The following is a 13,847-nucleotide window of genomic DNA, read 5'->3' on the forward strand; positions in this document are numbered from 1 at the left end:
CTAGTGATGTTCCCGAACCTTGCGAAACGCTTAAACTATCGATTTTAAAACGCGGAGACCTAACTGATCGACAACGGTTAGACCAACTCCTTAACAATATCGACTTACAACATGGTTCTGCGACGGACATGTTGCTTAGAATGAGAGAAGTCATCGGCCAACGAACTTTCGATGATGGCCTATTTAGACAACTTTTCTTGTCTAAACTCCCTCAACAGGTGCAGGCAGTGCTTGTTTCATTTCAAAACAATGCCATAGATGAACTAGCTGCATCTGCCGATCGAATCTTGGAAATCACCAAATTTTCTAAGGCCGAGGGTTTCACTATCAAAGAAAAACCCCAATCGACCTCGACTGACATGGCCGAACTATGTCACACGCTTACAAGATATCTTAGAGTTCGTAATGACCGTAGTCGGTCAAAATCCTCACGTAGGAGCGTTTCACGTAAGAGATCTGTCTCTCGTGGTCGAGAGACAGACAACCCCGACTGGTGCTGGTATCATAACCAGTACGGTAAGTCTTCCAGAAATTGCAGGAAGCCCTGCAATTATCCGACCCCAAAATCGAGTGACACGAAAAACAGTTCGGGAAACTTCCCAGCCGGCACGCGTTAACGACAACCGTAGCCGGCGAACATAGCCGTCTGTTATACGTCACGGATGTGACTACGAAAGTTCGCTACCTCGTCGACACTGGTGCAGAAGTTAGCGTTCTTCCAGCAAATCCCGACGACAGACTTCGCGAGTCTGTTTTAAGTTTACAGGCGGCAAACGGAAAGCCGATCGCTACTTACGGTAAAAGGTACGTCTACCTTAACGTGGGTTTACGCAAACCCATACACTGGATTTTCGTGGTTGCAGATGTCTCTATGCCAATCATTGGTATAGACCTGTTACAACACCACAATCTACTCATCGACACACGCTCAAGAAGGTTAATAGATGGAAACACTAAACTATCCGTTTGTGTAACTCCTTGTTCTGGTTGCAGGTTATCCCCAGTCACGATTAAGCACACCATAGACCCCTCGTACCAATCAGTACTCGACAAATACCCCGGGATATACCAATCGCAATCGAAATTATCTTGTGTAACCAGCAATGTTACACATCACATTTCGACTACAGGACCACCTGTATTTTCGAAAGCTCGAAGACTCGCTCCCGAGAAGCTTAGGTTAGCTAAAAACGAATTCAACCACATGATGGACCTAGGGATAATTCGACCATCGAATAGTCCATGGTCATCCCCATTGCACATGGTCCCTAAAAAGGACAGCAATGATTGGCGGCCAACTGGTGATTATCGGCGTCTAAATGCAAAAACCATTCCCGATCGTTACCCGCTGCCTCATATTCACGATTTGACAGCTACCTTGAAAGGTACAACTGTCTTTTCGAAAATCGACTTGGTTAAAGCTTATAACCAAATACCGATGGCACCTGACGACATTCTTAAAACCGCCATCATCACTCCTTTCGGTCTTTACGAATTTCTACGAATGCCTTTTGGTTTAAGAAATGCGGCTCAAACCTTCCAAAGGTTTATCGACGATGTCTTCCGAGGTCTCAACTTCGTACATGCGTATGTTGATGACTGTCTAATAGCAAGTCCGGACAGAGAATCGCATCTCAAGCATCTGGACATTGTTTTAGATCGACTCCAAAGGCATGGCATTACTGTCAACATTCAGAAATGCCAAATCGGGACTAACTCCTTAGACTTCTTAGGACACACTATTGATGCCTAAGGCATCCGACCCCTTAGGAGCAAAGTGGCGGCCATTCTGGATTACCCAGAACCGACCACGATCAAGCACTTACGAACATTTAACGGACTTGTAAGTTTCTATAGACGGTTCATACCCAAATGCGCATCCCTTATGAAACCGTTAACCGACCAGCTTCGTGGAAATGCGAAATCAATTAGTCTAGACGACATTGCTCGAAAAGCATTCTCCACAGTTTAGGAACACATCGCTAAAGCAACCCTGCTTGCTCATCAGGACACTCAGGCGCCCATTAGTATCGCCGTAGACGCATCCGACTCAGCAATCGGAGGAGTCTTACAACAATGGGTTAACAACTCGTGGCAACCATTAGGATTTTTCTCGAGACGGTTGCTAGACGCGGAATCTAGGTACAGCACGTTCGGTAGGGAACTCCTAGCTATGTATTGTGCTGTACGGCATTTCCAACATTCCATCGAAGGAAGAGAATTCACGCTTTTTACTGATCACAAACCTCTTACCTTCTCTTTAAGTTCATCTTCAGACAAGTACTCACCGCGAGAGTCTCGACAACTGGACTACATTTCGCAGTTTACTTCAGACATACAACACATTTCTGGAGCTAACAATGTAGTCGCAGAAGCCTTGTCTCGAATTAGCTCCTTGAACAGTTTCCAAGGTCTCGACCTTCTTAAACTCGCTCAGCTTCAAAAAGAAGACATTGATCTTCAGCATGAGTTATCCTCGACAACTCTTAAACTAAGAATTAGGCAGATGGGAACAGGTAAGGAAACCTTACTCTGTGACACATCTACAGGTAGGGATCGTCCAATAGTACCAAAACATTATCGACGCAACGTCCTCAATACGTTGCACAATCTTTCTCATCCAGGTGCTCGTGCAACAATCAAACTTATAGCCGAACGCTTTTGTTGGCCTGGTATGAATAAAGACGTGAGGGAGTGGGCACGCTCCTGTGTAAGCTGTCAGAAATCTAAGGTCATAAGACACAACAAATGTCCCTTAGGCTCTTTCAAGACCCCTGACTCTCGGTTCGATCACGTCCATCTAGATTTGGTAGGACCCTTACCCGACTCGAACGGATACTCATATCTCCTAACATGCGTAGATCGTTTTACTCGATGGCCAGAAGCAGTACCGATTAAGGACATTACTGCTGAAACCGTGGCCCGCGCTTTCGTCGAACGATGGGTAGCAAATTTCGGCTGCCCTTCAACCATCACTACAGACCGCGGACGCCAGTTCGAATCTGGACTTTTCCGTTATCTGACCTCACTATTAGGAATCACGCGCTTCCGAACGACCGCCTACCACCCACAAGCAAACGGGTTGGTAGAACGTTTTCATCGACAACTAAAAGCTTCATTATCAGCTTCACACGTTTCACAGTAGACAGACGCTCTTCCACTCGTCTTGCTAGGTATCCGCAATGCAGTGAAAGCTGACATTGGATACACGGCATCTCAACTCGTTTACGGAACGACACTCCGACTCCCAGGAGAATTCGTGGATCCTTCAGCTTCTTCATTGAACATGGATCTAAACTCTTACACGAGTAGGCTTCCAAACGCTATGCGTTCAGTTAAACCTGCTCACACTCGACCTCAATCAACTGATGTTTTCGTTCAACCCGAATTACGACATAGTACACACGTCTTCGTTCGTCGAGACTCAAATCGACGACCCCTCGAATCAGCATACGAAGGACCCTTCAAAGTTCTTCAACGCGAACTTAAGTACTATGTAGTCGATAAGAACGGTACGAACGATAGCATCAGTATCGACCGACTCAAAGCAGCGTACTTAGAAGGAAACCCTAGCTACGTCGATTTTCCTTCGGTACAAGCAAACGACACAGCTACTACACTCGTAGTACCCTACACGACAGCCGACACACAACTTGATACTTCGTCAACGTCGATAGATAAACCTAAAACAACGCGTTCTGGAAGACGAGTAAGATTTCCAGAACATCTTAACGAATATTGCACGTAGGACATATGCTTTATCTTGAATTACCCTTTCATAGTTTATCATAAAATTTTTTTTAATATGCTCATTTTTTTTATTTATATAAAAAAAAACATTTTTATCTTTTTTTGAGCGTATATATATATTTTTATATATAAAAAAAACCAAAAGAAAACCATTTTTTTTCCGATCGCTTTTACGCTTTTTGTAAGTGTATTAGTTTATTCATTTTTTTTCCGCTCATCTTGTGTCCCTACGCAAGTACGAGTGTATTTTTGATATGCACTCACACGTTCTATTTTTCCTCTTTTCCAGGACGGCTGGAAAAGAACGACGAAGTTTCGCAAGGAACCGGAATTTTTCATTGTACTATATTTCTTTATTGCTATGTTGTACATTTTGATCCCATAGTTTAAGGAAAGACGACCAGACGCTGCTAAACGAAGCAAGCTATCAGAAGAGTGTTTACCAACGACAAACTCGTTGGGTTTAAACTTCTGGCTGGTCACGTCTTAGAGGCATCACTACCTTACTAGGGGGGGAGTGATCTGTAGCTGTAAATAATTCCCCAAAATCAATAGCTCATTAAGTGTTCGACATTGGATGCCGACCATGTTGTTTAAGTGGACTTGTTTAACTGAAGGCTTTCGGTCATGCATCCGAACCAGATCACGTTTCAACACGGCGTGGGACACAGCTCCTACGTTTCATTAGCCAGCTTATAGAAAAGGTCCTCGATATATTGGTAACAAATCAAATATATCTTTCCTGCCTCTTCTCGTCTGACTTCTGATTTCTATCTGACTGGGAACGATCGAACATAGAAGGTGCTACTGGTAGCTAGTTGTAAAACTAGAACATCCGTTGCATCCTCAACCTCGTGTACTTCTCAAACTGAAAGTGAAGCTTACTTTTCTCCAGCGATACAGAAAGATTGAAACAAGATTATTTATCTGTCCATATTTAAAAGCTATGTTTGATAATACTAATGAAAATTCATAAAAGATGTTTCAGCTGCGCCTTCTTGAAGAGAAGTAACCCATGGCTATTTGATAACTGCTACTTTAGATATTGTACACACAATCAGTGACAACTTGAAATGTATCAATTTGAAGGCCAAGTGTCAAGCAGATAATTTAGTGTCCAGGTAGTACCTTCTAGTGTTCTGAAATATTCAGCTTTATAATGAAGCTAGCAATGCTGTAAAAGCCCAGTTTTTATCCTTAGGATTTTTTAATTGTAAACTTATCATGACCGTAATTAGTTCTCATAAAGACTCACTAATCAGTGAGTTTATCCACTAGATCATGTTATACAGATAACCTAAACTATTAAAGAATTGTAGTAATTTGTTGGATGTTTTTTAATCCCGCCTGCGAAAACGATATTCATCTGAATCCAGTTTCAGTGTGAAGAGTGGTTTTGCAGAACCGAAATCCTCTCGATCAAATTATTTTTACTATATATATAGTCGCCAATTAGTAACAAGTTTCGTCGTCGTCTCATACAACTGTTTCCCAACACGAGATGGCTTCTTAGAAAAATAACTTTCATGATGTAAGCCACCGCGAAAAATGATCGTTTTAACCTTAGTAAACGCTTTGTACGTTTATAAGCACAATTTCGAGATCACTATAATTTTACTTCATATCTCCATGCAAAGTCTCTAACTGCAGTTGTCTGAAATCCATTGTGAAACTGTGCAAAGCAGGAGTCTAAATAAGGTACTCCGGTGTGTAGAGTGGGTATAAAAAAGAACCCTTGTTGCGAAGACCTGAATCAAGAGTTGGAAGCAGCAGAATCTGGTAACTGCCGAAGGCTCCTTCAACTCATCCGAGCCACTGGCAGCAAGAAGTCTGGTGTGAGTAAAACATTCTGTGAAGATGACGGGATGTCAACCACTAACATCTATCGACGTCTTGAATGATGGACAGAGTTTTTCAAGGGACAGTTTAGCTGGTCTGTTGTCCCGGCAACATCGATCAGATTGTTTTGTTCTCCATAGCTGGTGACGATTGATACGCATAACGAGGGGAAAGTTCTGAAGGAACTCCAACCCTTGAAGTGCCACAAATCACCAGGCCTGCACGACATGCACTTGACACTTCTTAAGGATGGTAGCGACTGTCTGGTTAGAGGACCAAGTTGTTTACGAACGTCTGGTGGTTAGAGAGTGTTCCAAGATCGTTGGATGAGTCAATAGTTGTCTCCTATTTTAAAAGGGTTCATGTCACCTAAGCAACAACTATCGGAAGATAAGTAGACTTCCGATTGTGACCAAATTGTCGGCTTCCGTCATGCTTCTCAGATCGTATAAAAACCGAAATCGACTGGCAAGGAGTAGACTGGTTCTGGTTCTAGTTGAGGATGTATTGATCATGTCTTCACTCTCCGCCAGATGTTAGAACATCGTCATACAGTCGTGGTGTTTCTTGACATCAGGGCCACCTCCGGTTCACTGCAATTTCGTATATCTTAGTAGCTGCATAAGTTCTGTTGTTGGTGTGAGTGACAAGACCAATCCACGTATAGTGAAAGCCAGAGCTGCTTATGCCAATCTGAGCCATTTTAAGCGGTTTCGTGATGCTAGTGAGACTGAGAGTTCAGATCTACAATGCGTCAGTGAGAATAGTTTTACTCTAGGCTAGTAAAACCTGGCCTCTCTGAGTTGACGATGTTAGACGACTCTCTGTTCGATCGTCGTTGTCTCCAAAGGACTGCTGACATCCGGTGACAACACCATGTTAGCAATGCAGAGGTTTGACATGGTGTGTTCGGGCGCAGCGACTATAATTCAGTTGGTGTCACTGTCATGAAACATCGACTTCGGTGGTTTGGACACGTTCTACGAACATCGTCCCAGAGAATTCCACGTCGTGCATCATCTGCCGACGCTGGGACCGGTTAGAAAAGGCGGGGAGGTCGTCAATGTATAACATGGTTTCGTGATACGAAAGAAAGCTGTACATGACTGACTTCTGTTGATCATTCACGACTCCCTGGTTGGGGTCCTAGAAAGGGTTCAACACAGTGACTTGAGACGTCATCAGAAATGTCTCAGAGTAGAAGCCAGTGGTGATCCTGGTGAATTTTTTCTACTTTCATAAAAGTGAGAGTAACTTCTTTACCCAAAGAATTCTTTCCGGTTGTATTTTTCATAGCTGAACTGTTTTTCCCATTATCATTACTATTATTATTGTCATTATTATTACTTCACTTTCACTCACTAATTTCGATCCATTTTTATTCCCTTTCCATTATGCCCACCTTTTCTTCTCTACTTCTTTATAACGTCATTTTTATTGTGTGGCGCATATATGTTTTGGTGCTTTCTTGTACCAGCATTTGTGTTCAAATAAATGAGTTACAAACTTTTTACTATATTGATCATAGCATTTTATGCCGATATGGTTTATTTAAAATATACTGAGATGATACTGCTTCCCATCCGATATTAGGTATAGTAAAACTAGTGTTTTCACAATTTTCTTTTCTCATAAAATAGCTACTTTACATTAACTATAGTCCTTATAAATCAAAAAAGTCAATCCAACTAGCATTCTAAATGTTACCGTTATACATTCCATTTTGTTCAATATTACATATAATACTGAATAGTGCATAATATTTGATCAAGAAATAAGATTAAAATATAGCCTTTCGCAGTTTTACTCAGTAAGAAATAAAGGTAGGTTTGAACTCCTGTAAATTGCCCCATATCTTATGATTTCCCTGAAATAAGTATTTTTGTGGTTATTTTATTTAAACAAATCATATCAAATTGATGCAAACAGTAGAGTAATTTTAGTGTCTCTTCTATTTCTCAAATATTTCTTACGTAGTGTAGTGCGGAGTACAGAAGTCAATGACAGAACACAAAAATCCCACAGATATCAATGAAGTATTACCTCCGTCTTTAGCTGCGGTTAGAGAGATATTTTCGGAGTTTAACGTCTCAGAAGTTTCGGATGAAATATGTACACGAGTTTTGGACGTTTTGTATAGTATGTTTTGTTTGAAAGTTTGCCATTATACTGTAGGACACACATGTGATGTTATTGAAGAGGCAAAGGCCGTTTCTCATCATGCCGGTCGAACGAAAATTGAGGAAGATGACGTACAACTAGCCATCAATTCAGTCACAGATGGACTTATGTTTGCACCTCCATATAGAGATCAGTTGCTAGCTTATGCTGAGAAAAATGAACAGCCTTTACCAGCTGTTCGTCCTCACTGTGGCATTCGTTTACCCGCTGAACGCTTCACACTCACAGCTCCAAATTATTCACTTTTACCATGTGCAGACAACGCAAAAACAGTAAGATCCAATATATTCAAGATATTTAGGCTTTTGTATTCATCATTGTTCATATAGCTTGCTAGAAAGAAAGGTTTGTTCGCTTCGTTTGACTAACGACAAAGTGCATCACGGGTTCGAAACCCCTTCCACTTATTATTAGAAGCAGACAAGTATCGCTATGTCGGAATATGAGAGTTGTAGTCCTAGTAATTTACTCCTTATATTGATATATTCACCAATCGGAATCAACTTGAACAACTGTCTAAAGTATTATAAATACGATGAACGTATATTGTTATCTTTTTCAAAATCATCGATAAATGTGTATGAGCTCATAGAATGTGTTGTGAGATATAATTTCGTTTCCTACTCTCCAAAATTTGAATGTTTATTAGCTCATTCAACATTGTAGACTCTTGACTCCCCTTATTGTGTAACACCTCTAGAGAATGTGATAATTACTTATGCGGCTGTGAGTAACGGAGATGATGGGTTTACAATATCTCAGACGTTTTGCCCAGAGGCCTGTGGAAAATAACGATTTTCTTTGTGACAATTATTTGACTTTCATACACATAGTTCCTGTTATAATTTTGAAAAGAGCAAGAACAAAGATTCTAGTAGAATAGTATGAATTCATTTTATCCCGTTGGTTCTCGTCAGCTGCTTACAACCTGTGATATTTAAAAACTTTAATTGCAAAACGAATTTGAATTACTTAAATGAACGTGTTCAGTTAGAAGTTATGTTGAGGACACATTAGTACAGTATAGCAAGGGTGTAAATAAATTTAATAGACTGAATATTGTAAGTATATACCTTATGTAAAAGAAAATTCTACAACATTGATTGTGACAACAGTTCGAACGGCCAGAAACAAGTGATTACATAATGAGTAAACGTTGATAGGAATAAAATGAGTAGAGCTCAGTTAATAAAATAAGATTGTTAATCTGGAAGATAGTTGGAATAAAACTCATTGACGTAATGGATGCAAGAAAGATTTAGAAAACAAAAGAGAAAAAGTTTAGATGCAGCGAAAGATTGTTTGTCACCAAGGCAAGGAAAGATTGATAACCATTTCCTTTTAAACACATAAGTCAGGTTCTTGACCCCTAATAAAAACGCTTTCAGTATACTTCAGAAGACTGTAGTTTGGCTGTTCACTAATCACGTTGAAAGATTGCAAGGTACAGACCTGATATCCTATATCGAGATGTTTAGTAATTGCACTGTTTAGAGACTTTCTCTTGTTTTGAGGCTTTTAGGAACACGTTCAAAAAGGGATTTAAGTAATTTAAATCCCTTTTACAATTACAGATTTAAAAATAGCTGGTTGTAAGCAGCTGACGAGAATCAACGGAATAAAATGAATTCATGCTATTCTACTAGTACCTTTGTTCTTGTTCTTTCCAATTATTTGACCCTGTATATGGTGCAAGTTGGTGATATTGATAAAATATGGTCCCCTAAATCCTTTTGTTCCAGTCAGTCACTTAGCTACAACGTAAGACCAGGCACACATATGCATAGGTCCAAAGTGCCACATCCCATTAGCGCAATAAGATGAACACCGAATTCATAGAAGTAGTTAATTTAATGGTGGTAATATATAAAAGAAAGATTATATATAAGGATATAGTACAGGAAGAAAGACAGATGTGAAGCAATTTTAATCTCATAGATTAAAGACAGACAGAGAGTGTATACACCTACGCCATCGTGATCGTTTCTGAGCCATGTCACACAGTCTCCAACCATTGGTTACGATAGTCACACGGACCCCAACCAAGTAGTGTGCGTCTACCAACATGGCTCAGACTAGAAGCTAGTGACTTCAATGACTGATGCCACGTTTCGGTTTGGCCGCCCCTAACTCTCTTCCAACCATCCCCAATACTAGTCAGCGTTGCGCGTCGTGGTAATCGGTGTTCAGGCATACGTAACACGCGGCCCAACCATCTCAGTTGATGAGGATTCACAATCTCATCAACTGATTTACCATCATTCCCTAATACCATACGTCTAACCTCACCATTACTTACCCGGTTATCCCAGCAGATGCGAGCAATATTTCTAAGGCATCTGTGATCAAATACTAGTAACGCACGAGTATCTACTCTTAATGGCCACGTTTCGCAGCTGGCAAGTAGAACAGAGCGAACTGCTGCTCAGTATACTTGTCCCTTAATTGATAGACAGATATCTCGCCTTCGTCATAGGTGACGTAAGTTGGCAGAAACCAAACGAGCTTTCTGAATTCGTGCTGAGATCTCGTCAGATACCAACCCATTAGGAACTGACCAGACTTCCAAGATAAGTGAAGTTGTCGACTCGTTCGACTGCTTCACTCCATATCCTTAGTTCAAGTGTTGACACAGGCCAGTCCTGGAGTAACAGTTTACATTTAGATGGGGAGAAACGCATTCCAAACATCCTGGCATTGTTACTCAGTGCTACCAAAAGACTGCATTTTATCAGCGTCTTCACGAAACACGACTATGTCATCTGCATATTCTAAGTCGATAAGTGGACCTCCTGGTAGGAGATCAATCCCCGAAAATTCATTTGATGAGAGCGCTATTTCCAGCAGTAGGTCTATGACGAATGTAAACAAAAATGGAGATAGTGGACAGCCTTATCGGACACCACTTGGGGTTGTAAAATCAGATGACAGTTCGCCATAAACTCTCACTCGACTGGTAGCGTTCGAGTAAATAGCCTTCACAAGGTTTATGTACTTCTGTGGTACACTTTTCAATGACAGACACTGCCACAGAACCTATCGGTTTTCAGAGTCAAAAAACTCCTTTTGTTTCAAATCCTGGTTTTTCGGATGTTTTATAACTCCATTACGAAATGCATGTCACCTATAGTGTGCATACAATCCACTTGCTTGTGCTATGTGTAGATATACTATCAGGCTGTATAGTTATGATATTTGAACATTAAAGTCTTGAAGATCGAGAAGGTCTTTCCTATTAGTAACCTCAATGTATTGGTCTTATTGGTTTTATCATCTAGGTTTCGATGAAGTACTGTCACTATTATATCTTAGGGAAACCCTAAAACAGTACCAGAATTAAACTTGATTTATTTTTAAATAAGTAGAAAAGTCACTCAGTACATTTGTAATTTACTCTTTTTTATGACTTCCGAACTGTGTGAATGGTCCATTTTATTCTTAGGTATGATGAAATATTTACCCATTCATTAAAGCTGTGTTCAAAATGAAGAAATGTATTTGTTAGCGTTCCTCTTTCATCTATTTTTCATTTCTAATTCGATAGAATCCTTCATCTGAACTCGTTGGCGATTCTTCGATGGCACTGCATATATCCAATCCGGTGAATTCTACCAAAAACATATTTAGAGCTATCAACCCTTCAGTCAGACCTATTACTGTTGGTAATCCTATGGGACCATCTGTTCATGTTATTGCCGCTCCTGGAATGGGACCTTCTATGATTCGTGTTCAAACTGTCCAAAATGTTACTCAATTGTCCAATGTCGATACCAGCACTGGCTTACGAACACTCCCCGTCGGCCCTACAGTATCCAGTGGTAAGTTTTTTAACGAGTCTTCTTGCTTCTTAGTTTACTCAAATATTAAGTTGAATCAGCTGTTCTACACTTATCGTTCGCCTTAAACCACGTACCTGGTATTAAGCGTTTGTGCAAGGTTATAAGTTATCTAATGACCTACCTTAATTGATTGATGCCTGGTATAATATCAAAAGTTTTTACAATAGTGTGGCGAAAATCTACATTTCAGGAGTTTAGTTGAAGGACTTCAGTAAATTATTATGAACCAACATACTTTCTATAGGTAGATCTTTCTAAAACAATATTATTTAGTTTTTTCTCAAAATATACTGATTGTTTTTACAGTTGAAAGCGTGAGTCATTTAAAGCTAGACCACCATGGAAAACATGGACAAAACGGCCGTCCAGTGACTCACGCTTTCAACTATGAAAATACTAAATCTCCACAAAATCCCTTTTGATAATTGTTTTTAATCAAAAATGCTTTATACACAGTATTTGTGGCTCATAATATGAACATAGTGATAGAAGTATTTTGAGAGCTGGCCATTTTATAGTGTAATGCTTTCAATGGCATGAAAACCATAAAGAATATACCGTTGAAAACTGCACCATAAACAATCTTTGCTCTTATAGCACTTTCTTTAGAAAGGAAATAATTCCCACAGTGAATGCATGAGAAAAACATTTATGATAATATTGGTTTTTTTGAAAATCATCGTCAGTTAGCTCTATACACCTCATCGTTCCACGCTTTAATGATCTTGACCTCACTTATTCTAGTATATGTTTACGCTAATTTCTCAGTACCTGTTTCTTGATCATACAAGTGTTCCGCTTGCGACAAATTCAAAGTCAAATATAGAAATTTTAATACGTTGTCCTGTGAACTTGTAAACTTCGTACTTCAGCAAACAAAAGAGGGCGACTGGGCTTTTATAAGAAGTGCTTGGAAATTCTGTGTACAACAATCATTTACCGAATCAGGAATGATGAGCATCTTGGCCGTGTACACATAATCATTTGGTTATGACTTGTACTAATCGCAGCTACTCGTTGATGTAATAATTTTAATGGTCAGCTATTATTTTAAGGAAGTTAGAATTTTTTTTCTTTTTAGTCAGTCATTTAGTCACGTAGAACCTGGTACGTAGGTACATCAGTTCAAGTTGCCGTACTCCATTAGCACAGAGAGATAAAACTATCAGGCCAAATCCCAGAATAGTAGAGGCAGTAACGGTAACAATGGTGATTGAAAAGACTAGAGATCGAAGATGCAATCCAAAAAATTAAAAATTAATCAAATAAAAGGCACAAAAAATGTTGTGAGGAATTCAGAAGCCCAGAATTTGGTGGAAGACAAAGAATGGATGCACCTATGCCATTGCAAACGATTTCCGACCATCACTAAAAATTTCTAACCATCGGTTACGTTAATCGTGCGAACTGCGATTCAAAAACTAAGAGGATAACCCCATATATCAACTAGTATCAAACTAGTTTTATATTATCCCCAAGCAGCTGGATTGAAAATTGAGATTAGTTCTGACGGGAAGTTGTATTTAGCATTGTTGAACGTTAAATAAGCTATATAATTTAAGTAGAGTTGTCTTACTGCTTATTTCTTGCATTACTGTAACCCGAAATTCCATGCTATTTCTTAAAAGTTGAATTGTTTTTGGTTTTTCTTCTTTATAGTCATGTCTTTGAATCGACGTTTCATGGACACATCATAATTCATTTTGGCAGTAACTAATGATAAACTTCCTTGACTTTTTTGGCTATCAACTCTAAATTGGGATCGTCAATGTCATTTCAGTGATGAATTTTTCAATCCATCGCTTTCTCTTGTTTTCATGTATATAGTGTTCAATTGTATATAAACTGTTGTAATTTTTTTGTTTCCTTTTTTAATTTGTTACTCAGCTGTACGTATACAAAACTTAAGAGTTAACTGATTTGAGTAAATTAACTAGTAGGAGAATTAAGTTTCCCGGGATAAAATATGGAGAAAACTGTGTAAGCATGAAAACACTGCAGTTCCAAATGTATTTAACCGTGATTAAGTTTTTGAGTACATTGAATGATTATGGTAATAAAACGATTTTATTTCCAATAATTCCCACTGTTTTATTTTTGAAACAATCCTTTTATTTCTACACATACTAATCTCATATTTTCAATATTGAGAGATCTATAGAAAACATTAAGGTAGCACCAATTGTCCGTCTATGATTTTTAAGTCAACCGTATTAAAAGCCTGTTAAGGTTCGCATG

The 13,847-nt window shown here is 39.4% G+C and overlaps 1 protein-coding gene across 1 annotated transcript; it reads left to right on the top strand.

Annotated features, from left to right (window-relative positions):
• The first annotated feature begins 4,825 nt into the window (after window positions 1–4,825).
• Window positions 4,826–13,353, top strand: Smp_166980 (hypothetical protein). Its single transcript, XM_018795867.1, has 5 exons — window positions 4,826–4,871; window positions 7,567–7,728; window positions 7,765–8,042; window positions 11,315–11,588; window positions 13,269–13,353. The coding sequence occupies exons 2-5, from the start codon at window positions 7,590–7,592 to the stop codon at window positions 13,304–13,306; spliced, it is 729 nt and encodes a 242-aa protein (XP_018650136.1). The 5' UTR covers window positions 4,826–4,871; window positions 7,567–7,589; the 3' UTR covers window positions 13,307–13,353.
• Window positions 13,354–13,847: the final 494 nt, after the last annotated feature.

Source organism: Schistosoma mansoni, chromosome 2, assembly GCF_000237925.1.
Source record: "Schistosoma mansoni strain Puerto Rico chromosome 2, complete genome".
NCBI classification, from domain to species: Eukaryota; Metazoa; Platyhelminthes; class Trematoda; order Strigeidida; family Schistosomatidae; genus Schistosoma; species Schistosoma mansoni.

Bases quoted from the DNA above. Each gene is read 5' to 3' on its own strand.
- Smp_166980 (XM_018795867.1), top strand. From the start codon at position 7,590: ATGACAGAACACAAAAATCCCACAGATATCAATGAAGTATTACCTCCG. The intron at 7,729-7,764 runs GTATGTTTTGTT...ATTATACTGTAG, and splicing joins AGTTTTGGACGTTTTGTATA to GACACACATGTGATGTTATT. The intron at 8,043-11,314 runs GTAAGATCCAAT...CTAATTCGATAG, and splicing joins GTGCAGACAACGCAAAAACA to AATCCTTCATCTGAACTCGT.